Genomic DNA, 26,527 nt, shown 5'->3' on the forward strand with positions numbered 1-26,527 from the left:
TTATCCAGCTTTGTGTCTCTATTAGAAACCTTCAGAGGCAATTATTCAGACTTGTGTCTTTGTTAGAAACCTTCTGAGACAATTATCCAGCCTCGTGTTTCAGAAGAGTGGTCTCCGTTAGGAACCTTCGGGGGCAATTATCCAGCCTCGTGTTTCTGAAGGGTGGTCTCCGTTAGGAACCTTCAGAGGCAATTATCCAGCCTTGGGTCTCTGTTAGAAACCTTCAGAGGCAATTATCCAGACTTGTGTCTCTGTTAGAAACCTTCGGAGGCAATTATCCAGCCTCTTGTTTCTGAAGAGTGGTCTCCGTTAGAAACCTTTGGAGCCAATTATCCAGCCTAGTGTTTCTGAACAGTGGTCTCTGTTAGGAACCTTCGGAGGCAATTATCCAGCCTTGTGTCTCTGTTAGAAACCTTCAGAGGCAATTATCCAGACTTGTGTTTCTGATGAGTGGTCTCCGTTAGGAACCTTCGGAGGCAAGTCTCCAGCCTTATGTCTCTGTTAGAAACCTTCAGAGGCAATTATCCAGACTTTTGTCTCTGTTAGAAACCTTCAGAGGCAATTATCCAGACTGGTGTCTTTGTTAGAAACCTTCGAAGGCAATTATCCAGCCTCGTGTTTCTGAAGAGTGGTCTCTGTTAGGAACCTTCAGAGGCAATTATCCAGCCTCATGTTTCTGAAGAGTAGGCTCTGATAGGAGCCTTCTGAGGCAATTATCCAGCCCTCTGTCTCTGTTAGAAACCTTCAGAGGCAATTATCCAGACTTGTGTCTTTGTTAGAAACCTTCTGAGACAATTATCCAGCCTCTTGTTTCTGAAGAGTGGTCTCCGTTAGAAACCTTTGGAGCCAATTATCCAGCCTAGTGTTTCTGAACAGTGGTCTCTGTTAGGAACCTTCGGAGGCAATTATCCAGCCTTGTGTCTCTGTTAGAAACCTTCAGAGGCAATTATCCAGACTTGTGTCTCTGTTAGAAACCTTCGGAGGCAATTATACAGCCTCGTGTTTCTTAAGAGTGGTCTCTGTTAGAAACCTTCGGAGGCAATTATCCAGCCTTGTTGTGTTTCTGAAGCGTGGTCTCTGTTGGAAACCTTCGGACGCAATTATCCAGCCTCGTGTTTCAGAAGAGTGGTCTCCACTAGGAACCTTCGGAGGCAATTCTCCAGCCTTGTGTCTCTGTTAGAAACCTTCAGAGGCAATTATCCAGACTTTTGTCTCTGTTAGAAACCTTCAGAGGCAATTATCCAGACTTGTGTCTCTGTTAGAAACCTTCGGAGGCAATTATACAGCCTCGCGTTTCTTAAGAGTGGTCTCTGTTAGAAACCTTCGGAGGCAATTATCCAGCCTTGTGTTTCTGAAGCGTGGTCTCTGTTAGAAACCTTCGGAGGCAATTATCCAGCCTCGTGTTTCAGAAGAGTGGTCTCCACTAGGAACCTTCGGAGGCAATTCTCCAGCCTTGTGTCTCTGTTAGAAACCTTCAGAGGCAATTATCCAGACTTTTGTCTCTGTTAGAAACCTTCAGAGGCAATTATCCAGATTGGTGTCTTTGTTAGAAACCTTCGAAGGCAATTATCCAGCCTCGTGTTTCTGAAGAGTGGCCTCGGTTAGGAACCTTCAGAGGCAATTATCCAGCCTCGTGTTTCTGTTGAGTGGTCTCCATTAGAATCCTTCGGAGGCAATTATCCAGCCTCATGCAGCCTCATTTTTCTGAAGAGTGGGCTCTGTTAGAAACCTTCAGAGGCAATTATCCAGACTTGTGTCTTTGTTAGAAACCTTCAGAGACAATTATCCAGCCTCGTGTTTCTGAAGAGTGGTCTCCGTTAGGAACCTATGGAGGCAATTATCCAGCCTCGTGTTTCTGAAGAGTGGTCTCTGTTAGGAACCTTCATAGGCAATTATCCAGCCTTGTGTCTCTGTTAGAAATCTTCGGAGGCAATTATCCAGCCATGTGTTTCTGAAGAGTGGTCTCTGTTAGGAACCTTTAGAGGCAATTATCCAGCCTCGTGTTTCAGAAGAGTGGTCTCCGTTAGGAACCTTCGGAGGCAACATCCATCCAGCCTCGTGTTTCTGAAGAGTGGTCTCTGTTAGGAACCTTGGGAGGCAATTATCCAGCTTTGTGTCTCTATTAGAAACCTTCAGAGGCAATTATTCAGACTTGTGTCTTTGTTAGAAACCTTCTGAGACAATTATCCAGCCTCGTGTTTCAGAAGAGTGGTCTCCGTTAGGAACCTTCGGGGGCAATTATCCAGCCTCGTGTTTCTGAAGGGTGGTCTCCGTTAGGAACCTTCAGAGGCAATTATCCAGCCTTGGGTCTCTGTTAGAAACCTTCAGAGGCAATTATCCAGACTTGTGTCTCTGTTAGAAACCTTCGGAGGCAATTATCCAGCCTCTTGTTTCTGAAGAGTGGTCTCCGTTAGAAACCTTTGGAGCCAATTATCCAGCCTAGTGTTTCTGAACAGTGGTCTCTGTTAGGAACCTTCGGAGGCAATTATCCAGCCTTGTGTCTCTGTTAGAAACCTTCAGAGGCAATTATCCAGACTTGTGTCTCTGTTAGAAACCTTCGGAGGCAATTATACAGCCTCATGTTTCTTAAGAGTGGTCTCTGTTAGAAACCTTCGGAGGCAATTATCCAGCCTTGTGTTTCTGAAGCGTGGTCTCTGTTAGAAACCTTCGGAGGCAATTACCCAGCCTCGTGTTTCTGATGAGTGGTCTCCGTTAGGAACCTTCGGAGGCAAGTCTCCAGCCTTATGTCTCTGTTAGAAACCTTCAGAGGCAATTATCCAGACTTTTGTCTCTGTTAGAAACCTTCAGAGGCAATTATCCAGACTGGTGTCTTTGTTAGAAACCTTCAAAGGCAATTATCCAGCCTCGTGTTTCTGAAGAGTGGTCTCTGTTAGGAACCTTCAGAGGCAATTATCCAGCCTCATGTTTCTGAAGAGTAGGCTCTGATAGGAGCCTTCTGAGGCAATTATCCAGCCCTGTGTCTCTGTTAGAAACCTTCAGAGGCAATTATCCAGACTTGTGTCTTTGTTAGAAACCTTCTGAGACAATTATCCAGCCTCTTGTTTCTGAAGAGTGGTCTCCGTTAGAAACCTTTGGAGCCAATTATCCAGCCTAGTGTTTCTGAACAGTGGTCTCTGTTAGGAACCTTCGGAGGCAATTATCCAGCCTTGTGTCTCTGTTAGAAACCTTCAGAGGCAATTATCCAGACTTGTGTCTCTGTTAGAAACCTTCGGAGGCAATTATACAGCCTTGTGTTTCTTAAGAGTGGTCTCTGTTAGAAACCTTCGGAGGCAATTATCCAGCCTTGTTGTGTTTCTGAAGCGTGGTCTCTGTTAGAAACCTTCGGACGCAATTATCCAGCCTCGTGTTTCAGAAGAGTGGTCTCCACTAGGAACCTTCGGAGGCAATTCTCCAGCCTTGTGTCTCTGTTAGAAACCTTCAGAGGCAATTATCCAGACTTTTGTCTCTGTTAGAAACCTTCAGAGGCAATTATCCAGATTGGTGTCTTTGTTAGAAACCTTCGAAGGCAATTATCCAGCCTCGTGTTTCTGAAGAGTGGCCTCGGTTAGGAACCTTCAGAGGCAATTATCCAGCCTCGTGTTTCTGTTGAGTGGTCTCCATTAGAATCCTTCGGAGGCAATTATCCAGCCTCATGCAGCCTCATGTTTCTGAAGAGTGGGCTCTGTTAGAAACCTTCAGAGGCAATTATCCAGACTTGTGTCTTTGTTAGAAACCTTCGGAGACAATTATCCAGCCTCGTATTTCTGAAGAGTGGTCTCCGTTAGGAACCTATGGAGGCAATTATCCAGCCTCGTGTTTCTGAAGAGTGGTCTCTGTTAGGAACCTTCAGAGGCAATTATCCAGCCTTGTGTCTCTGTTAGAAATCTTCGGAGGCAATTATCCAGCCACGTGTTTCTGAAGAGTGGTCTCTGTTAGGAACCTTTGGAGGCAATTATCCAGCCTCGTGTTTCAGAAGAGTGGTCTCTGTTAGAAACCTTCGGAGGCAATTATCCAGCCTCGTGTTTCAGAAGAGTGGTCTCCGTTAGGAACCTTCGGAGGCAAATATCCATCCAGCCTCGTGTTTCTGAAGAGTGGTCTCTGTTAGGAACCTTGGGAGGCAATTATCCAGCTTTGTGTCTCTATTAGAAACCTTCGGCGGCAATTATCCAGCCTCGTGTTTCTGAAGAGTGGTCTCTGTTAGGAACCTTCAGAGGCAATTATCCAGCCTTGGGTTTCTGTTAGAAACCTTCAAAGGCAATTATCCAGACTTGTGTCTCTGTTAGAAATCTTCGGAGGCATTTATCCAGCCTCTTGTTTCTGAAGAGTGGTCTCCGTTAGAAACCTTTGGAGCCAATTATCCAGCCTCGTGTTTCTGAAGAGTGGTCTCTGTTAGGAACCTTCGGAGGCAATTATCCAGCCTAGTGTCTCTGTTAGAAACCTTCAGAGGCAATTATTCAGGCTTGTGTCTCTGTTAGAAACCTTCTGTGGCAATTATCCAGACCTATGTTTCTGTTGGAAACCTTCGGAGGCAATTATCCAGCCTCGTGTTTCTTAAGAGTGGTCTCTGTTAGAAACCTTTGGAGGCAATTATCCAGCCTTGTGTTCCTGAAGCGTGGTCTCTGTTAGACACCTTTGGAGGCAATTATCCAGCCTCGCGTTTCAGAAGAGTGGTCTCCGTTAGGAACCTTCGGAGGCATTTATCCAGCCTCGTGTTTCTGAAGAGTGGTCTCCGATAGGAACCTTTGGAGGCAATTATCCAGCCTTGTGTCTCTGTTAGAAACCTTCGGAGGCAATTATCCAGCCTTGTGTTTCTAAGCGTGTTCTCCATGATATTGAATATTTCCTTCTTTTGGCCATTGGAGGCAAGCAGTGAGCAGTTTGCGCTGCCATACCGCCCTTAGTTTTATTTGAATCCGGTGCGTTCTAGCTTCAAAAACCTTCTTCTTTGTCAATCTTTTGGTGACGTGGCCAGGTAATTAGGATCGTGAATGCAATGGGCATTACTGAGACGGTGCAAGCTTCTGTCTCCTAGCGACAGTATCTCCTGTGATGACAAAGTTCATGCGTTGCTCTTCATGTCTCCTAGTAACTACAATTGTTGTTGCCGTGCTTCGTCGCTATTTGTTTCCATCCCACTTTGGTGTGCCGTGCTCGCTTTGAGATATCAAAGTGTATGAAAGTGACTTTGCGGTTTTCCTTCCCCGCAGCCGGGCTTAGCTCCGCCCCCCGCCTTCACGACCAGTCAGGCTTCGCCCCGCCGGTCCAGCGCTCCAGACCACAAGCCCCAGGATCCTCAGGGGCAAAACGTGCATTTCCCAGGCGCCAGGAGGCGCATAAAGACTCGCCTGCTCCCTCGTCCCGCGAGGACGTGCGCGGGACGCGCCGGGCCAAGCCCGGGCAAAGGGCGGGCCCTCTGTGGCCCTCAGAGGCACGAGGAGGATGGGACGGGGCCACCCCCCTTGTTTCCATCACACTGCTAAGGTAACAACTTTTTGACCTTCCTGACATTCTGGCAAGGGACTACAAACTGGACTTTAGTTGAAAATTCTCTAATACCCCAGACTTCCTTGAGGCCTTGTTATAGCCTAACATTTGCACTTGCACACGCCATGATGACTCACAAAGGGGTGACCAATAAGCCTATCAGCCAGAGAGGCTTGCACTCAGGGTCACAAGTGCTATGTAGGCCATCTCCGTCCACCGCCATTACGAATGAACCTCCCAAGTCTAGCATATCCACTAACCAACTGTCCGACCCAACGAATGGTATAGTGCAACACCTCTCGCTGCTTGACGAGCTAAATTCCCTCTGCAAAACAAGGTATGCCACTGTGGAAGCCAGAAATGAAATCAAAAGTTCCTCCCCTTGCCTCGCTAAACGAACCAGTATGCCAACCCCAATCGCCAGCCCCCTGGTACAACTTCCCCAACCCAAAAATGTCAATACACCAAACACAGTTTTTCCCCAGTCCTCATCTAGCAAAAGGAAGTGGGATGGGGTCAAGCCCACAGGGAATAAACCAAAACAACAAAAAATGTGTTTTAGCTCTCCACTGACTGCAACTAATCCCCTTCTAAAACTGGAAGAAAAAATAGACCAATTGGTAACCTCCTTCAATTCGAACTTTCTGTCCCAGATTGAACAAATGGTTAGCTCACTCATTTCTCCACTGATTGTCAAAATTACCGCCCTAGAGGATAGGCTATTGGGATTAGAGAAATGTATTAAGGCCAACCAAACTCGCACTGAAAAATCTGTAACATCAATCTGTTCCAACCCAACTGGTACAAACAGTAATATTCAAACTCATCCCCTAGTCCCTATCCTTCCACCCCCCAATGCACCTAAAGCTAACCACAAACCGGGCCCTTTACAATATACTGCTTCAAGAGTAGAGCACATACAGCTACCCCCGGAGGCTGCACCCTTTGTGTGTGTTCTTGCGGGAGTCCCGGCAATCAAACATGGAAAAACTGAGCGGGAACAAGACTTACTTAACAAAGTCACGTATTGGTTAACTAAAAACAGGCCTCTGCCCCTAGGTTTTGACGGTACCATCATGTCTGTTAGAAGGGTGGGCTGGCTAGGCCCCCTACAAAAAGATATTGATGGTGACCTTGTTTTAATCAAATTTAGAAGCAGTTCAGTCGTTCCCTACCTGCGAACTTTGTACCCCCGTGAAGGTGTTGGCCCTATATCCATCTGGGACCTACGCGACTTTTACCCTAGCATGGTATATACCCCTCAACCAAAACTAAGGGCAGAGTCAGCTTACCCGAAGGGCAGAAACACCCGTGCACGGTGTGGTCATGGCCCTTCCACCTTCAATCACACCGTAACAATGTACAATTGCCATGGGTATGGAAAATCATGAATTCTACTATGAAAAAAACTTATTCATGCAACATGGACAAATGTTTTATGATTTTGCCATTTTTGTGCTTTTTGTATGTAACTCTTGTCATGAGTGTTTTTAAATGTATGCTTTTATGATTTTAAACTAAAATCGAATAAAGCTAAAGAAAGAACTGAGATCACTGACACACACAGCTTTCCAGGAAGCATTTCTTTTACGTGCACTAAAGCATGCAGCGAGTATTCTGAACTTTACTGATGTGCTCAGCCTATATTGGAAAGCTGAGCTGTAGAGTGTCAGTGACTTTGGTAAAGTTCACTGATGCGCACAGCCTATATTGGAAAGCTGAAAGCAAGAGTAGAAGCGACTTTGGTAAAGTTCGCTGATGCGCACAGCCTGTATTGGAAAACTGTGTAGGAGCTTGTCTGCCTTTCTTGTGAGGAGTCGTTGATGCACAAAGCTGGTTATTAAGACTCTTAAAATACTTTACAATTGCACATAATGCTACTTCTTGATTCACTGATATGCACAGCTGTCAGTAATTATTAGAGTGTGCTATATTCTAATAGTAGCATAAATAAATTACCTTTATTTTAATCTGCACTGTAGGCTGCTCTGTTGAGTAGTTTTCACTGTTGGGTGGTGAGTGTAGGCATAACAATGAGTACCCAGAATTATTTGTTGACCCCTACCCAAGCATTTTGGCATGCTGGGAGGGAACTGTGTATAAAAGGACTTGACTGGAAGTCTTATATCCAAAATTACCTAGACACTATTAATCTTGATTGGAAAATGAAACCAGAAAAAAAACTTATATTCTTACCAATGGGTTTGAAAGTATATGAGCATTTTCCAAATACTTTGGGTGTTGATGATATCAATGTCTTTGATACAGCCATGGCTGGATTTGATAAGTATTTTGCACTTATTGTGTGTAACTGCATTATCAGAAACAAATTCTTCAAAAGGAAGCAAGGTGTGAATGAGAGTGTGGATGATTATGTGGCAGCTTTGCACAAGTTTTCACTTGAATGTAAATTTCAAGGTCTACAAGAGCAAATAATTTGTGATCAAGTTGTAAAGCATCCTAAAGACACTGCAATCCGAGAATGGCTATGGATTAACGGTGTGCAGAATTGCAGGACAATTTGGCCGTTGTAAGGAAAGCAGAGATGTCTAGCCTAAGTATCAAGGAAGTCTAGGGTGAAATTGGGATAGACAGGATGAGGTAGTAAACAAAATGAAGGGTAAAGAAAGAAATAGTATGTCAGAAAGAACCAGTGATAGGGGAAAAAATCGGTTTTGGGAAAAATTGCAACTATCTGCGAAACAAAAGAAAAGAAGTTTCAAAGTGCTATCGCTGTAACAGCAAGTAGCATTTGGCGTACAGTAAATCGTGCCATGAAATGTGATGATTATGAAAAAATCAGTCCAATCCAAGTGTACACATTAAATAATAAGTAAACATTCTTTAAAAAGAGATTGAATAAAAATCAGCAATTTAGAAGACCCACAACAGCCCTTGCACCGTGCCCTTCAATTTATACAATACACAGAAATTTAAAATTTGATGTTGGTGCTATATACTGTAAATGCAATAGTCAATCATGCGACAAAATTCCTCCACCCAACTAATAATTAAGTAACAAATAGATAAAAATTTATAAAAAGTGATATGTCTACATTGCAGGATAGGATGGCTAGTGCATATATTTTGTCATGGTGAGTCTAAATCACATGAATTTTTCCACATTACCATTGTAAGCTCAGGTAAGTAAATGGCTTAGTTTTGCACATGTATCCCCTATAGAAGACGTCTCATACACAAACAGGTCCAAAAAAAAAGGCTACGCAGAGACAGACATAAGGGTAATGGAACTTCTTCAAGAATAGCAAGGCAATACGACATTGATTAAGATTGCTGCCTCAAAAGTGTTAAAAGATATCTAGCTCTCTGTTTTTTATAAACGTTACAAAAGAAAAGAAGATAAAGTTCACATTGCACTGATAAATTGACACATGAACGTGGAATCAGCTCATTTAGGCAGTGCTTTTATGCTGGAAAGCTAAACATCAGAGGGATTAAATTGGTACGAAATCTTAGAGGGACAAACCTATGCTGTACATTTCTTACAACCTCCAAATGCGAATATTTACCCTCCGTTAAGGGGAGGATGTGATAGTACAATTTCACTGATGATTTTGCATGATGAATTTCTTCCCTGACATTAGCTGCCTTAGCTAGATATAATGTTTTAAGTTTCTTTTTAGGGAATTTGGTACAGGAACTCAAGTTTGTAAACAGTTCTGGTACGCCTAGCGACTGCAACGTTGATTTGACATATTGTAACCAAGCAATTTTATGTGCCTTGTCTAATAATAAACAATCTTGTGTTATAGCCTGGTTAAGATCCACTGTGTTTCTTTTCCTGAGTGTCACAGCATGATCAGGGCCAGTCTCACTGTGTCCATTATATAAGGTAAACCCAATTCCAGGTGGCAGACATAATTAGAAAACGAGACAGGAAGAGAGGTGATCCTCTTTAAAAAGCCGTCCTCTATCTACTGGAGGAATCTACTGGAGCCATTCCCCAAAGCCCTGCCCCATATGTTGCGGTTGAAATCATTTGCATTATAAATCTTTTTTATCCTCGCTATAGGTTTGGTTAAAAGTTTCTTAATGAAACTCGATACTGCAACCAAAGTTCTTCCCATTGTTAGTGCCCTTCAACCCACCATGTACAACCAAGTTTGTTTACTTTCAAATAAAACTCGCAAGTAGGAGGAAGTCTCCTCTACTACTAGTTTCCTAGTCCAATGTGAAAAGATGGAATCCTTGGGAGGGAGCGCTCCTGACACCATGACAAATGATTTGGACTCATTAACCTTTTTTTTAAAGAATTTTATATAGCTCAAACTAGACAAAAGACATTGGGTATCAGAGCGCTTTACATGAGCACCAGTTTTGTTACAGATGGACACAATCATTTTTGTTAGGCACAAGAAGATTACGTGATTTGCCCAGAATCACAAGATGTTGGGCGTCGTTACCAAGACTCAAACCCGGTTCCCCAGCTTCGAGGTCGACATCTCTAACCGCAAGGCTACATCCTCTCCCTTAAAGTCCAAGGATGACATGTAACCCATATAGGCGTTAAATAGGCGTTGAAGTGCTACTCCTATCCTGCCTATTAGGACTGCATCATCTGTATTGGCCAGGATCGGAAGTAGTGCTGGAGGGTAGGATGGAACATCTACCGCAGATCCTGTTAGGGCGGCTTCTACTCATTTGTGTATGACGAAAACAAAAATGGGGAAAGGATACAGCCTTGCCTGACTCCTCTCTGGATTTTAAAGGGTCTAGTGCATTCACCATCCCTTCCATAATGGACACATGCCGTTGCCTGTGAGTACATTTTACGAATTAGATTGATTAACTGGGTATCAATGCCCATCTCAAACATTATGGACCATAACTTCACATGGCTTACACAGTTGAAAGCTGTCTTTAAGTCCATGAAAGCCATGTAAGTGTGCCCTCCCTTTGCTAAGGTATACTTGGCGATGTCAAGCTTAGGTTCAGGCATTGATCAATAGTGCCTTTACCCTATTGAAAATATTTTTTTCTCTCGCCCAGTCCTCTAACCTATTTAATAGGGCACAACCCTACAATTTACCATTACAGCTCAGAACAGAAATTGGGCGATAATTTTGAGGGTTAGACTTGTCACCCTTTGTATGTTTGGGGACAATAATACTTGATTTCCAAGATGAGAGCTGTCCCTTCTTAGAAATATCATTAAATATAGTATTTATCAATGGGGTCCACAACTCTTGGTGTTCTAGAAAGAAATCAATATGGACCTCATCTGGGCCTGGAGCTTTAGCATGACTACACTTGGCCAGTGCAATTTTCACCTCATCAAAATTAAAAAAGTAAAGGGTTGCTTGAAGTTCTATAAGGTCAAGCGAGCCGTCACTCGAGACAATCTTACTTCCAAAAATGCCTTCAAAATGCACGGCCCATGTGTCTTCATTTATGTGATTATCCAAGGTTTTGTCTGTGTTATTCTCAAAGTAAGGAGCATTTACAACTTTCCACAATTCCCTGCTATTGTTGGAAGATGCTGCCTTGGTCAGCTTTTCTTCTCAGGCTACCTTGATAATCTCTACTTCCCTGTCCTTCCTAGTTTTTTATAGATCTTACATAAATCTTTAATCAGGTGCTGATCTCTGGAAGATGCTTTGAGATCTTCTAAAGCCTGGTTACAGGCCTCATCAAACAAACCAGTTTTCCGCCTCTCCTTACTGGAGTTAGGCCGATGCAGGGACAGTCTTGTTTCCTCAAGTAATTCTAGGGAATTTGGGATCAGGGTGTCTGATACTGCGTTGAGATCTAAACAATTCATAAACACATCCAACTTGTTGGCTACAACCTGGTGGATAGTTCTCTTCTTGTCTATATTGTCACATTTCAGCTGATACCCTTTCTGTCTTGCTAGAATTGGTTTTGTTACCTCTTCTGTCTGCCGAAGATAAACTCAGACTCCAGATATTTCAAAGAACAGTATTGCTTTGTCGCTAAAGTTGAAATGCATGGTATCAGCATGGAGAATGTTTCCATGAGAATGGGTGGAGACAACTATAAAGTCAATTTCGACTCATAATTACCTTGGAAAAAAGTTTTTTCATTTCCGCCTACCACTGTGTCTATTTTATTACTGACTTCTAGGTTCCAGGACATTAGCAGCCTATTTTGAGTATTTCCATGGTCATAGTGCATAATGTGCACCACTGGGTCCCCCTCAGTGTCTACTACTTGGAAAACAGGTTCCGATGAGTGGAAGCAAGGTTGGGCATTAAAGTCCCCTACCCACAGAATGTTAAGTTCCTTTGATGGTAATACCCTTATGAGTTTTAACAAATCCCTCTCCAGCAAATCTACAGTTGAGGCCATACTCCCACCGAAATTATTATTATAATAATTAATCATTAACCATATTTGCGCACTTTCTCCTCTAAATGATAAAAAATGAAAATTGGGGGAAGAGTGTTCAAAATTTAGCATCTTAATATTTAAGGTGTTGGAAATTAATGTGAGCAAGCCCCCTTTAGCTCTACCAGATGTGGAAGAAACTGCGGTGGATTGATAAGATCGATGGCCATTAATGGATGTTGGGTCCATGGCCAATGTCTCCTAGAAATGTATAATATCTCTGGCCTGCCATGCCAATGTTCCTTCCAGTAAGGACTGCTTAGTAGCAATACCCGCACAACTCCATGTGGCTATCTGCACCACTCGCTTATGATGGCCCTTCCCACCCACAGAGGGCAGTGCACTGAAATTGCTAAGCTGCTCATGGACACAGGTTACATTACTAATTCCACCCCCTTAGGGAATTGTGCCTGGCTCATACGCGCCATTAGTTTCTGGGTTATTGCTATCCCCTTTGCGCTAGACTTATCCTCGACATCCCTCGCCACAGCCACATATCTACCCACCTGAGAAACCTGCACTGGCTCCCCGTCAGCAAGAGGATCACGTTCAGGCTGCTCACCCACGCACACAAAGCGCTCCACAACACGGGCCCCGAATACCTCAACAATCGCCTCACGTTCTACAGTCCCACCCACCAGCTCCGCTCCACCAGCCTCACCCTCGCCACCATCCCTCGGATTCGCAGAACCACCACCGGAGGAAGATCGTTCTCCTACCTGGCAGCCAAGACATGGAACTCCCTCCCCGCACACCTAGGACTGACCCAGGACCATCTCACCTTCAGGAAACACCTCAAGAACTGACTATTCGTGCTGTAGCAGCACCCACCTCCCCTCAGCACCTTGAGACCATCACTGGTGAGTATTGCGCTTTATAAATTGATTGATTTATTGATTGATTGCTACTTGCAGCACCAATTTCGCACCATTAAGTAGCCAATCACAAGACTCTAATTCAACCAAGGGGCTGTAGCGATTCAATAACTCATACATTGCCTCCTTTCTATGATGGCTTGTAAGGTCATGTATCACAGGCATGGGTGGGCATAATGATAGGATTGGGTCTCTTAGATTATAAGGTTGCTGGTGCAATCGTGTAGAGGGTTTGTAGAATTTTTCTAATGGAAGGACAGTAATCTGTGTGTTAAACAAGGGAGAAGTTGTAAAAGCCCCCAGCAAATCTCTTACCACAAACGGATTGTTAAAATTGACAACCACACAATCACCCTTTGTTGCTTCAGCCGAGGGGCCCACCCATCCGACCCTTGATGCCATAATGATGTGTGCATCCAATCTGATGCCCCATGAGCCAAAACCCTTAGCATGGGTACTGAACCAGTGGATGACAATTGCCATTAATTGGTACTTGGATTCCCTCTGGCCCCTGGCCAATGAGGGTACACTAACTAAAACCAAGAAATATGGGAGAGCTGCTGGGGGGAGATCTAAAATGTGAGAATGCTTTATACCAGCTATCGAGGGCTCTAGGCTCTGTGTGGTTTCTGCCACCTGTCTCTCTCTTGGGCCTATTGTTTGTGGGTTACCCTATGTTCACTGTGTTCTCTGCACTCCCTGTGCTCCGTTGGAGGTAGTACTAGTGTTACCCTGAATGCTACTATTTTCGTGCACCAGCGTAGTAATAGGTGGTATGGGGGTATGATTGGAGGTGTTTAATGGCATCGGGGCCTAAGAGGTTGATGTGATTTCTTCTGTTTGACTCCTTCTTGTTTCCCCTATCCACAATCATCAGTGTCCCTGGAATCTGTTAAGATACAGGAAGCTGGTCCACCCTCAGCAAATCCCATCCAATAAGGCACCCTTTGATAAGAAAATCTAGTTTCTCCTCAATTCCCCCCATTCTGTTATTCAGTGGTTCAAACAAACTATGGACCACTTTCTCCAGTTTTGCAAAAAATATCCCCACTAAGACCCTCCCTGGAGTGTTTTCCCAGGTGTGAAGGTACTGCAAGCATAGGTTCTTGAACAGTTTTATTCACTCTTGATGCCCTCAGGAACTTTGTTTTTTTTTTTCCTCCAGTCTTCTTTCTTTTGACAACCGGTTCAACTGCAGTGTCATTAGATGCTGGAGAGTCAGATTGGGGTAGTAAATTGAGTGATGCAGGCACAGACACACTGGGATTGGGGGTGGCACATGACTCAACACCCTCAGGTTCTATCGGTTGTGCAGATGACAGGGATTGCAACAGGGGTCCATTTCTCCTTTCTTCTTCCAGGGAAAGATGTGACTCCGTGACTTCCATTTCCATGGATAGAACGTTTGCAGCTCTAGCCAGGAAGCAGTCTAGGGTGTTTAATATCTCCCCCTGTTAGTTACGCTGCACCTTTATGATTACCCATTATGTTAATGTCTGCTGTCTCGGGAGTATAGCTGGTCTTTCAGAGTTTTCGTCCCAGGATTGCACCTGACTGCATTCAACTCGGCTTAGAAGGGGGGCCGAGGCCAGCCTGTAGCAGGCTCCAACGGGCATGGATGGGCCCGACTTTGGCCCAGGTTTTTCCCGGGCGGGTCCCTGTGCGCGCCCCATGCCACATGAACATGGTGCGATTTTGAGTGCGCGAGGCACCAGAGGGAGTCGGGAGTTGTACTCCTCCCCAGCGGAAAGTGTCTTGGCTTCTCCCCAGCTACACACAATCACCAGCAGGTTTCTGGCGAGTTGCTAGATGTCACTTGAGCAGTGCTTATGAGATAAATTATGATTTGGAGACAGGTTTTTGACTTTCACAAAATTGACCTTTGATGTGCAAAACGCGAGCCCGGCTAAAGGTTATGCCATGACAAAATAAGTCATTATACTAAAGTTTGTGTGTAGGGCACAGGGAGGACTCAGAAGTAGAAGAGTGTGTCAATAGAGTGTTTAGCACAAAAGATTTATTGGTATTGAATGTGAAAGATGATGATAAATTGTGAAAGAAACATATTTGCTTAGTGAGAATTGGAGGGGTGGAAATCCATATGTACGCTGATTCGGGTTCTCCTTATTCTATTGTTAGAGAGGATGTATGGAAAACCAAATTTGTGAACCACATTGTAGAGAAACTACTTCCAAAATGTTAGACTGGAAGGCTTTTCTGGTAAAAGGATTGAGATGTTAGGGTACAGGTTATTACTCTTCAGTTTTAAGAATAGGGAAAGTCAAGGGAAATTGTATATTGCTAGGAGAGGACCATCTGTATTGGGATGGCATGATCAGGGCAACCATGGAATTATGTTAAATTCTAATTTTTCGGAACCTGTAATGGTGGTAGATGATGGATGAGAAATAGGCAAGGCTTTGTTGAAGAAATTTAAAAATGTGTTTTCCAGACAAATTGGGAATCAAATTAATTTTGAACATCGCAATGCTCTTAAAGAGATGTCACAATCTGAAATTAAACACAGCAAGGAATATTCCTGTATTGTTAAGAGATGAAGTAGAGAAAGAACTTGACAAATTATTAAATAAGGGTATCATAAATGAAATAGAGGCACGGGAATGGTAGGCTCTGCATGTGATCGCCAGAAGCAGCAATTGGAAGATTAGGCTATGCATCGACTTATGCTATCTCAACATCATTATTGTAATAGACAAATTTCCATTGCCTACAATCTCTGCGATGCTTGCCTTGTGGATGGTGAGGTTGGTTTACATCTTTGACTCTATCTGCAGCATACCATCACATTTCCATACAAAAGGACAGTATATAATACCCTGCATTCATCATGCCATGGGATGTTTTTAGTAGAAAAGAATGCTCTTTGGGTTGGTCTCTGTTGCTGCCGTTTTTCAGGGATTCATGCATTAACTTCTAGGCAAGGTGAAAATGTAAAATGCTTCCAAGATGACATTTTGGTATATGAAAAATCTAAACATGACCTTGAATAGTGTGTTAGAGATTCTTAATGACAGGAAACTTACTGTTTAATTTTCGAAATGCAAAGTCGCGTAGAGTTCCGGTTCATATCTAGCCATGTTTTGAGTGAGAAGTGAATCTCCCCCAATCCAGAATTAATTGAGGCCATTAGTAAAACACGAGCACTTTCTAGCAAAAAGGAATTAAGATCATTTAAAGGGTCTAATGCAGTTTTATGCCAAGTTTGTAAAAGGGTTTTCCAGCAGAATTTACAATGAGATGCAATTATTAAAAAAGAAGTGTAAATTTTGTTGGACTCCAGTGTGCCAACGAGAATTGGAGGCAATTAAAAGTGTTACTGCTATTGCTCCAGCCCTCAAAAATGTTGATCCGGATCTTGAGAATGTTGTTACTGTTGATGCAAGTAACAAAGGGCTGGGGGGATAGTTGCCACATAGGGATGCCAAGGTACAAAAAGAAATCATTGATTTTGCCTCAAGAGTCTTGTCATCTATTAAAGAAATGTTTTCTGTTATAGAAATCGAAACATTGGCATGGGTATGAGCATTGGAACATTTTTGACCTTTCATATGGGTGAAGCATGTATTGTGAGTACCGATCACAAATCCATCATTAAATTGTGGACCACCGAGGGCATGTTCAGAGCTTCAGTGAGAATCGCAAGAATGTCAATGAGGCTCGAGGCAAAAAATATTTTACAGATGATTTTTCTGTCTATGATGCCTTTGGCCATAAAGGAATGCGAAGACTCTAAATGGAAGGATTTTGAGATAGCTTACATTTTGGATCAAAGATTATCTTGAATATGAAGAAGAATGGATTGAGGAATACGTTAGTGATCCCGTTTTGCTGAAATTGGTGGAGGACACTAGATCAGGTTAGCCAAATAAATGTGAACTAAGTGCAAATCTGAGACATTATTGGGAAGTAAAAGGTGAACTGGCCGTCGAAGGTAACATAGTAAGAAGATGAGAAAAAGTAGTTCCTCCAAATAGTTTAAAGAAATAACTGGTCAATCTGTGCCATGAAGCACACGCTGGAACTGTTAAGACTAAACAAAAAGTATAAAAGTGGTTTTGGTGGCCTTGATTAGACTTGTTTGTGGAAAGAAGGGCGAGGGATTGTTTTGCCTGTGCCAATACTGATAAACCCCTAAGAACATTAAAACCCAGTATGTGTTAACCCATTGTTCTGCATGGTCGATGGGAAACCGAGGCTATAGATAGCATGGGCCACATAGGAGAGAGGCGAAAGTATTTGATTGCCTTGATTGATACATTTTCGAGATGACCTACCATTAAAATGTGGAAATGGTTGATTCTGATGTTATTTTGAGGATTTTAGATGAGGTTTGCCTTAATGAGGGCCTTCCCAGACAATGAATATGTGACAATGGTGTGCAATTCATGTCTGGTAAGGCACAGGATTATTTTGCCAAGGTGGGGATTAAGCAATAAACCACATCTTTATATAATCACAATGGTAACGGAGTGATAGAACGCTTCAATAGGGTAATTAAAAACGTGGTGTAATTGGCTGTGAAGAACAAGGAAGACTGGGAAGTTGAAGTGGTGGAAACTGTTTGGGCATACAGGACAGTTATTCATGATGCTTTGGGTGTTTCACATTTTGAAGTTATGAGAGGTAGGGACGCAAAGACGAAAGCTAAATTTGAAGGGCTTTTGCGTTCTGTCAAAACTAATATTTCCATGGAGGACATGAGGAGGAAAGTAGAGGATACTCATTTAAAATATAAGGAGCAATACTATTTGAAGACAAACACTAATGATACCAATGTGGAAGTTGGCATGATGGTCAAGGGGAGGAAACTTTGGAAAGTTAAGATGGGTCAGAGGCGATTTACTGAACTTTTAAGAGTGTTGCGTAATGCCCTCATGTTAAGTTTGGAATTTAAAAAGGATTGCTGTTAGTAACCATGAAATAGAAAGAAAAGAAGAGTCTGATAAGCAAGGATTAAGCGTAGACTGGGATGATGGTGAAGGAAGTGTTGAAGTAAGTAAGGGAGGTAATGAAGGAGATGTGAGTGCAGAAGGAGGACGTGCAGGAGAAGGAAGTGCTAACATGCAAGGTATGGAAGAAAGTGTAACAGCAGTACTGAGGAAAAGTGTGTGAAACCCACTGAGGTTAATGTTGAAACTTAGAAAAGTGGGAAACGAGTGAGGAGCAAACCTAAATGGTTATCTGATTATGAATATGATGAAGTAAGTGAATAGATTTTTTTTTAGCATTTCATTGTTCTTTGAGTTATATATATTGTTTATTTTATATGTATATATATATATATATTCACTGAAAAAACCATAGGTTTCACACCAGTTATAGTTAGCTGGAAATTTTACTGATATAAAACCATTGAAATTCCCACGTTATAGTTAGTCGGACTCACTATAACTTGCGCGTGCAATGCACTGCTGATGACATCACATATTACATCACTCATGACATGGTGAGTGACATCACTCATGACATCACTGATGACACCATCCTTGTGACACAGTGACAGACCTCCTCTCAGTGTAAAGTAACCCTTGAGACACATATTCAAAAATAGAAACTGAAATTTTAGAAAAATGGACATACCTATATCAGTTACAACAAGCAATTCTGTACTTCCACTATCTATATACACATCCACTCATTCACCAACAGTTCTATATAGTCACTCATACATATACTCACTCATCATATGAAGAGATACACCTATACATCCTGTTACACACCGACATTCATCCAAAAGTTACTCACACACATATTCACACGTGCAAATAAACTATTGAACAACCATTTATTTGAATATAGAGTTATACACACACTTCCACCTTACTTCTATTGAAAATTACACATATTTATTCTCTTAAACAATCACTTATAGAAACACATACTTATTTAAACAGGAACTCTTACAATCTCTTACTCTCACATATACTCACTTATATACATCAATATTCATATATACTAGATTAAAACATATGTAGTTACTGATAAAGACACTAGTGAGACAGTCATTCACTCACTAACAAACACATATAGACACTCATCCACCCATACAGTCCTGTACATATGCTGTCTTCAAAACACATACAAACAAAGAGTCAGTCACTCATGCATCTATGTGCTAAGTAATACCCCCACCAAACCATATAGACACTCAAACTGATACTAATAAAAATATCAAATAACCCATATACATACGCATGTAGCTACTTATCAACACATGTAGCCACTTATACACAAAGTGAAACACTAATATATGTATTTAAATATTTAAACATAACTCACTAATATTTATTTTTCAGAAAGACACATATTCACTGGATGGTGTCATCAGTGATGTCATGAGTGATGTCACTCACCATGTCATGAGTGATGTAATATGTGATGTCATCAGCAGTGCATTGCACGCGCAAGTTATAGTGAGTCCGACTAACTATAACGTGGGAATTTCAATGGTTTTATATCAGTAAAATTTCCAGCTAACTATAACTGGTGTGAAACCTATGGTTTTTTCAGTGAATTTAATAGGTTTTTTAAATGCTAATTCCTAACTATAACCGGTGTGAAACCTATGGTTTTTTCAGTGAATTTCATAGGTTTTTTAAATGCTAATTCCTAACTATAACTGGTGTGAAACCTATGGTTTTTTCAGTGAATTTCATAGGTTTTGTTAATGCTAATTCCTAACTATAAGTTTCACTTTATAAATAAGACTGTTAGCACTCTAGTTGTTCTTTTTAACACTCTGGTACATTCTGTCATTGGGCTACAGTTGGGCTACATCTAGTTGAAATTTGGGCTACATTTACAATTTTTGGTCTCTGGTGGCCATCTTTGGGCTACATTGGGCTACTTTGGGCTACATTTGGGCTACATTTTGGCTCTAACATATATTAAGCCCAATGTAGCACAATACATATTTTTATAAAGTTAATTTTTTTACAAACCACTTCAGAATAGGGCTACCTGTCCCTACAATTATCCCATTTTTTAAAAAAAATTTTTTGGGGGGAGCGCTCCCAGAGCGCGCCCCGGAGTGCGCCCCGAAAAGCGTATTTCTTAAAAGCGCCCCCTGGCGCGCTCCGGGGAGCGTCCCGTGAGCGCCAATATCGCAAACGAAAACATGATCGTGACGTATCGCGTAACCGCGACCGCGTGATACGCACGGCGTAAGCGCACCCGGAAGTACTCGAGCGAATACGATCGCACAACGTAAACTTCCGACGCGCTTACGCTGCGCGCCCCCGGGCGCGTAGCGTAAGCGCGTCGGGTCATGTGAGCAGAAAATAACACTTTTCATTGGTTCATAACAGTTTTAGTTTCATAATGATGAAGCCCCTGGTCTGGTGACCTGAAAATAACACTTCTCATTGGTTCAGGACAGTTTTTTTTTCCAAATGATGAAAGACCCCACCTTTTTTCCTTATTCTGACTTTGTCCTTTGACTGAGGAAGACCTGTTTGTTGCTCTCTCTACTTTTTTGCTCCAAATAATGGCTTCAGTAGTAGCATCAGCTGGTGCATCTGCCCCACCACCACCACCACAACCACCAAGAGGACCAGCTCCAAATTATATTGGTGGTCAAGAACAGGAGGAGGAGGAAGAGGAAGAGGAGGAGGGGAGAAGAAGATGGCTGCCAGAAGAAAATACACCTTACAAACCCAAACCACACATTGTCTGGCAGTTTTTTTCAATCCCAGAGGGGCAAAAAAAGGTGAATGCGCCCAAGGTGACTTGCCTCATCTGCAATGATGAACTTTCACGGGGCAACCCAAACAAAAAATATTCTTTTGGTAACTATACCATGATTCGGCACATGACCAGAAAGCACCCAAACAACTACTCTCGTGCAGAGTTCAGGGAACTGGCCAGTAACCTCCCCCAGTCATCAAGGACCCCCTCCCAAAGAAAGCAACCCACCTCATCAGAACCAGAAACATCCGAGGTGATGCCTTGCATTCAGCCGAGATTTGCTGATTTTAAAATCACTTGTTTTGCATGTGGCAAGCTTATCGCCTATGGCGAAAAAAGCGTTAAGCTCATCGTCCTTGCAGGTGATAATCACAAGTGCCCCAAAAAGAAGTAATTTTTTGGGTTTTTTGTTTTTTTGCTGCAGTTGAGCCAGTTTCAATTCCCTTTTTTTGTTTCTCCCCCTAAAAAAATACAAAAAATATATAAAACTGTTTAGAAAAGCCAAAAAAAGTTCAAAAAGTTCAAAAAACACAAAAAAATATAAAACAACAAAAAGAAGAAAAAAAAAAGTTCTTTTCAGAACTACCTCCAATTTCTAAATAAAAACTTCATTTTTTAAAAACTCTGTCATCTTTTTCCCTCATTTTACGCTCTCCGGTGCGCTACCTGGTGCGCGCACCGGGCGCTTCCCCCGCGCAAAACGAAAAAAAAAAAAATATTTTAAATGCCCCGCGGGGCCCTTTTATAGCCCCCTCATCAAACCTAGGGGGTCAAAGGGGTCTATCCCTGACGCCTTATGGTCAGTTCCCCCTTTGTTTTAGCCACCTCTTATGTCTCGATTTTACCGAGACACAAGATGGCGGCCGCTCTGGACTGTTTCGAATGTTTACAGACACCCGAGAGCCAATCAGCTTTTCATGCGCACCTCGCGTCACGCGCCCAGAGCGCTCCCTGGTGCGCGCACCGGTGCGCAGCTATAGATATATATATTTTTTGTAACCTAAATTACTCAAAATCCACTGCAGCACATATCTTGAGACATAGCAAAGGCACATCAGGCTACCAATCCCTACAATTTTGCCAAATTTGGTGGAAATCCATTCAGCCGTTCGGGTTAAAAGTGAAATCGACCGCCCTATGGAAATTAACATGGGGAAAACGCGTTTTGGGACCCCCCTTTTATCTCGGCCCCCGCTTGATGTATCCCACCCAAACTTTCAAGGAAGGACCGGAGCTCGACGAGGCCATTTTCAGGAAATTTTCAGGCAGATTCGTCAACCGGTGCCAAAGTTATTCCAAATAGAATTTTGAGATTTAACATTGAAAAAAATCCTAACTATAACTACCTACTGGCGACCGCCAGTAGGTAATATATATATATATATATATATATATATATATATATTTACATATCGATCTGTGTATATATATATAGTATATATATATATATATATATATATATATATATATATATATATATATTATATATATATATATATATATATATATATATATATATATATATATATATATATATAGTGTTATATATATTTTCTGTAAACTTGTATTCTTAATGTGTAATTTAAGAACCCTGCAATTTCTATTCTTCTATTTGTATTTCTTCTTAAAGGGGAAAGATGTGTTATGTTCTAATGTCATCCTATAAATATGTTTGCTCGTACCACTCCTTTGTAACAGGGAATTCTAGATTGTTAAACAGAGAGCTACTGAGGAGCCGCCGAGCAAGAGGCAGGAGAAGGTGTGCTGCTTTGTGCCTTCTTATTGGTGTTCCAGTGAGGATTAGTAGTGTTTTACTTTACTGTACTGCCATCCTTTTTTCTGTTATACTCCAGGATGGACGCCTGCTCCCCGGTGACCAGCTTATTGCCATCAACCGGGAGTCTCTGGTGGGCAGTACCAATGAGGAGGCCAAACGAGTCCTGGCAAAGAACCGGTTCCGGTAAGGAGTGTGTAACCATAAAGGGACTTTGAGTGGGGCACTGTAGAGGTGTGTAGTTGCACAAAATGGATGGTCATCTCCATGGAAACCTTAGCCATTCTGAACACATCCCTGTGGCCTGCAGATAGTGATGGCATTAAATGCTGCGTTGATAAGGGCATGCGTTTGCAATGTTATATATTTCGTTATCACTGCACGCTAAGGTTTTGCTTGAAAGAGAAACTTTGTCTATATTATGGCAAGATCACCTGAACGAGGCTCAGCCAGTTGAAGCTTAGTGTTTGAGACTGCGTTAAGGTAAAGGGTTTCAAATGTTAGAACATGCACCCCTCCCTGGGCCCTGGCGTGCCGTGTGCTTTCCCCGGACTGCATTATTTACTTGCCTGGATCTGCCAGGGGTGACAAGCAGCATTCTACAAAGTCACCTTACATTATATTACTTGGCTAGCGCTGAAGATGTATTGCTACCAGGTAAAACACAGCCTCAATGTTTTCACAAGATGACTGATTTCCTCTGGATGGTCAGTGACCTCGCAGTTAACATATCCTGGTGACATCCAAGTAGGTGCTTATTTGACATTTCCGCTCCGAATTTACCACTGGACTAAAAAGTAACATGGTATTTAAAAGAAACAGTTAGTTATAGATTCCTTACCTTAGAATTAACCCCAAGTGTTAGACTGGAACCGGAAAGTTTTTCGTCAGCAGTACAACTGCGCGTTGGAAGGTGGCGCTGGTCGACTCTGCATTTGTCATTGGCGTCGTGGTTGCCAGAATGACGTCCCAGTAGCTACAAAGACGACACCCTCGCGCGCTGATGTCAGTTCTTTCTTTTTCTGCGCCAACAAGCGCAGATCTGGAGAGAGCAGTACCACCAGTCACTTTTTTAATTACTTTTTCTCGACTTTTGTTGACATCGTTTTTAAGTGCATCGACTCCTGGTGCACGAGGGATGCCTGACTTCAAGGTTTGCGGGTCCTGTAGCTGATTGATGTCAGTGACAGATCCACACCACTTGTCCCTATTCTGCCTGGAGCGCGACCACGACTCCAAGTCGTGCTCCGACTGCCGGACCATGAATCCGAAGCCTTTGCGGGAGCGGTCCCGAAAGCTTTTCGAGGCCCGTCAGTCAGCTCCCCGGCCCTCAATGTCTCAATCGGGTAGGAGGTCGAGGGACCGGTCGCGGAGCTACCATCATTCTTATTCCAAGTCTTCGCACTTGCGGTCAGGTAAGTCGAAGCACAAGAAGAAGTTGAAGAAGCATTGTCGCTCTTCGACTTCTCCCCATCCGTTGGCCGACACGACGAGGGATGCAGGTGGTGCCCCTCCTGCAGCTCTGCATGTGTCCCCAGCCAACATCGACCCCGGCCTCCACCTCGATGTAAACACTGAGCCAGACTGGTGCCGACGGGTACTTTTGTGCCCCTGTTCTACCCTAGCTCTTTGAGACCAGATTGGCAGCCAGAGGAGGGTGAGGGGGACTGGGAGGGGTCTGGGGACCCTTTAAGGGACCAGTTAGGCTATGAACTGGACTGGAGAGAGGAACTGGGGGAAGCCAGTGGTCTGATTACCTCACCAGATCTTGGCATGTTGTCTCCTCCTACCATGGGTCCGGAGGATGGAGCGTCTTATGCAGTGATGTTGCGTAGAGCAACAAAGGCTCTCAGCCTCGAGCTACCTACAGTGGCAGACTTGACTAACCTCCAGACAGAGGTGCTTCAACCAGCAGCGAGCTCTTCGGAGCCCTGCTGCTGTTTAATGAAGCCCTAACAGACATCCTTATGGGCACCTGGTCCAGGCCTAAAACAGAGGCTCCTGTGGATAGGATGATTGGCCGACGCAACAGCCCGGCCCTGTCTAAGCCTCCACCTCCAAGGGCTCTTTCCCTACCGCTCCACCTGATAGGGAATCCAAAAAGCTGGACCATCTTGGGAAGAAGATGTTATCTTCCTCCACCTTGGGACTGTGGTCGGTAAACACTGCATGTCTGTCTGTTACACCGACTCCGTGTGGGATATGGTTGCACAAGTGCTGCTTCAGTGCCCGGACAAGACCCAGGCCGTACTCTCTCTGGCAGTTGCTAAAGGGAGAGACGCAGCGAAGTTTACCATCCGCTGTGGGCTGGATACCTCCGACTCACTGGGCAGGATGATTTCCACATCAGTAGCCCTTCGATGCTACACCTGGTTGAGGTTGACTGGTTTCTCAGGGAATATCCAATCCACCCTTATGGACATGCCCTTGATGGCCTTCGCCTATTCAGTGACAATGCGCCAGAGCGCTTTGAGGACTCTCGGACTCCCTGGACTTCTCCACCACCTGCCCTGCTCAGTCTGCTTTTTGTCCCTTTCGTGGCTATGGAAGGGGTGCCCCACCACATCCCACCCAGAGCCACAGGCCAGCACAAGCTGTTCAGCCCATGCACGGCCAGGGGCGTGGGATCCACCACAGTGGATCTGGGGGACAGCGGGCGGGCCAGTCCACCACAGTCCCATCTGCAGCAGCCTCAAAACTCTCCTAATCTGACCTTTCAGGGCCACCAATCCCCAGTGGGCAGCAGGATTTGCCATCACCTCCCCCACTGGCGCACCATCAGGTCGGAAAGGTGGGCTTTGCAAATAGTATGTAGGGGCTACTCCCTCCCCTTCAAGACTTCTCCTCCATCCATTCCACCTCAGTACCATTGCATTTCAGAGGATCATCTGGCCCTTCTCCAACAGGAAGTTTTGACACTCTTGGCCAAGGGAGCCATCAAGCGCGTTCCTGTCCCAGAAGCAGGCATTGTTGCTATTCCCACTACTTTCTGGTGCCCAAGAAGGACAAAGGCCTGCATCCTATCTAGGATCTCAGGGACGTCAACTACTTCCTCCAGAAGGAGAAGTTCAAAATGTTGACGCTAGCTCCGGTCCTGTCTGCCCTCGACCCTGAAGACTGGATGGTAGCGTTGGACTTGCAAGACACTTATTTTCATATCCCCATCCAGCATTCCCACTTGAGTTACCTGCAGTTCACGGTAGGCCACGAGCATTTTCAGTTTACTGTGCTCCTCTTTGGCCTTACCAGCGCCCCCCGGGTGTTCACGAAAGTGATGGCGGTGGTCGCATCTCATCTGCACAGATCAGGGGTTTCAGTCTTCTCTTATTTTTCCAACTGGCTGTTGAAGGCAGGCTTGCCCTAGGCTGTCGTCTCACCTCCAGACTATGGCTGACTTCCTGCATTCGCTGGGGTTCTCCATCAATGTGCCGAAGTCACACCTGAGTCCCTCTCAGAAGCTCTTCTTGATTGTAGCGGTTCTGACACAACACAGTTTCGGGTCTATCCTCCCGAACACCGAGTCTGGGATATTCGGGCTATGATTCCGATCTTTCAGCCTTTATCCCGGGTTTCAGTCAGGATGACCCTCAGGCTACTGGGCCTAATGGTCTCCTGCATCCTGCTGGTGGACCATGCCAGATGGCATATGTGGGCTCTGCATTGGGACCTGAAGTTCCAGTGGGCACAACTTCAGGGGAACCTGTATGATTGCATCCAGGTCTCAGAGGGCACTGCACACCAATTGCAGTGGTGGTTAATGAACTAGGATTGGGTCAATGGCAGATTCCTCTCCCTTCCCCAACCAGAATTCACAGTGGTGACCAATGCATCACTTCTGGGATGGGGAGGCCACATGGGGAATCAGAGAACAGAGGCCTCTGGTCTCAGGTGGAGTCTGGGCTCCACATCAACCTTCTGAAGCTTCGGGCGATTTGTCTTGCACTCAAAGAATTCCTTGCCTCTGTCCGGGGAGGAGTAGTACAGGTGTTCGCGGACAACACCACCGCCATTTGGTACTCCATCAAACAAGGCGAGTGGGGTGGTGGACGCTATGTCAGGAGGCCCTCTGCCTCTGTACATGGCGGTAACATCAGGGCATATCCCTGGTGGTTCAACACGTAGCAGGTTCCTTGAACACCAGGGCAGACAAACTCAGCTACAGGTGCATGATTGATTGTGAATGGCTTCTTCACTCGGAGGTGGTACAAGTTCTCTTTCGACAGTGGGGAGAGCCTTGCCTAGATCTATTTGCCACTGAAGAGAAAACGCATTCAGCAATTCTGCGCGTTGGAATTTCTAAGGCGGCACTCGCTAGGAG

General features: G+C 43.9%; 1 protein-coding gene across 1 annotated transcript in view; it reads left to right on the forward strand.

Annotated features, from left to right (window-relative positions):
- LOC147685423 (syntaxin-binding protein 4-like) overlaps positions 1–26,527 on the forward strand; it is a 986,001-nt gene that overhangs the window by 279,452 nt on the left and 680,022 nt on the right. The window contains exon 8 of the mRNA XM_086939786.1: positions 22,289–22,395. Within this exon, the coding sequence (XP_086795912.1) occupies positions 22,289–22,395 (107 nt within the window). The remainder of the gene's footprint in view (positions 1–22,288; positions 22,396–26,527) is intronic.

The sequence above is a fragment of the Lissotriton vulgaris genome, chromosome 10, assembly GCF_964263255.1.
Source record: "Lissotriton vulgaris chromosome 10, aLisVul1.2, whole genome shotgun sequence".
In the NCBI taxonomy this organism is placed as follows: Eukaryota; Metazoa; Chordata; class Amphibia; order Caudata; family Salamandridae; genus Lissotriton; species Lissotriton vulgaris.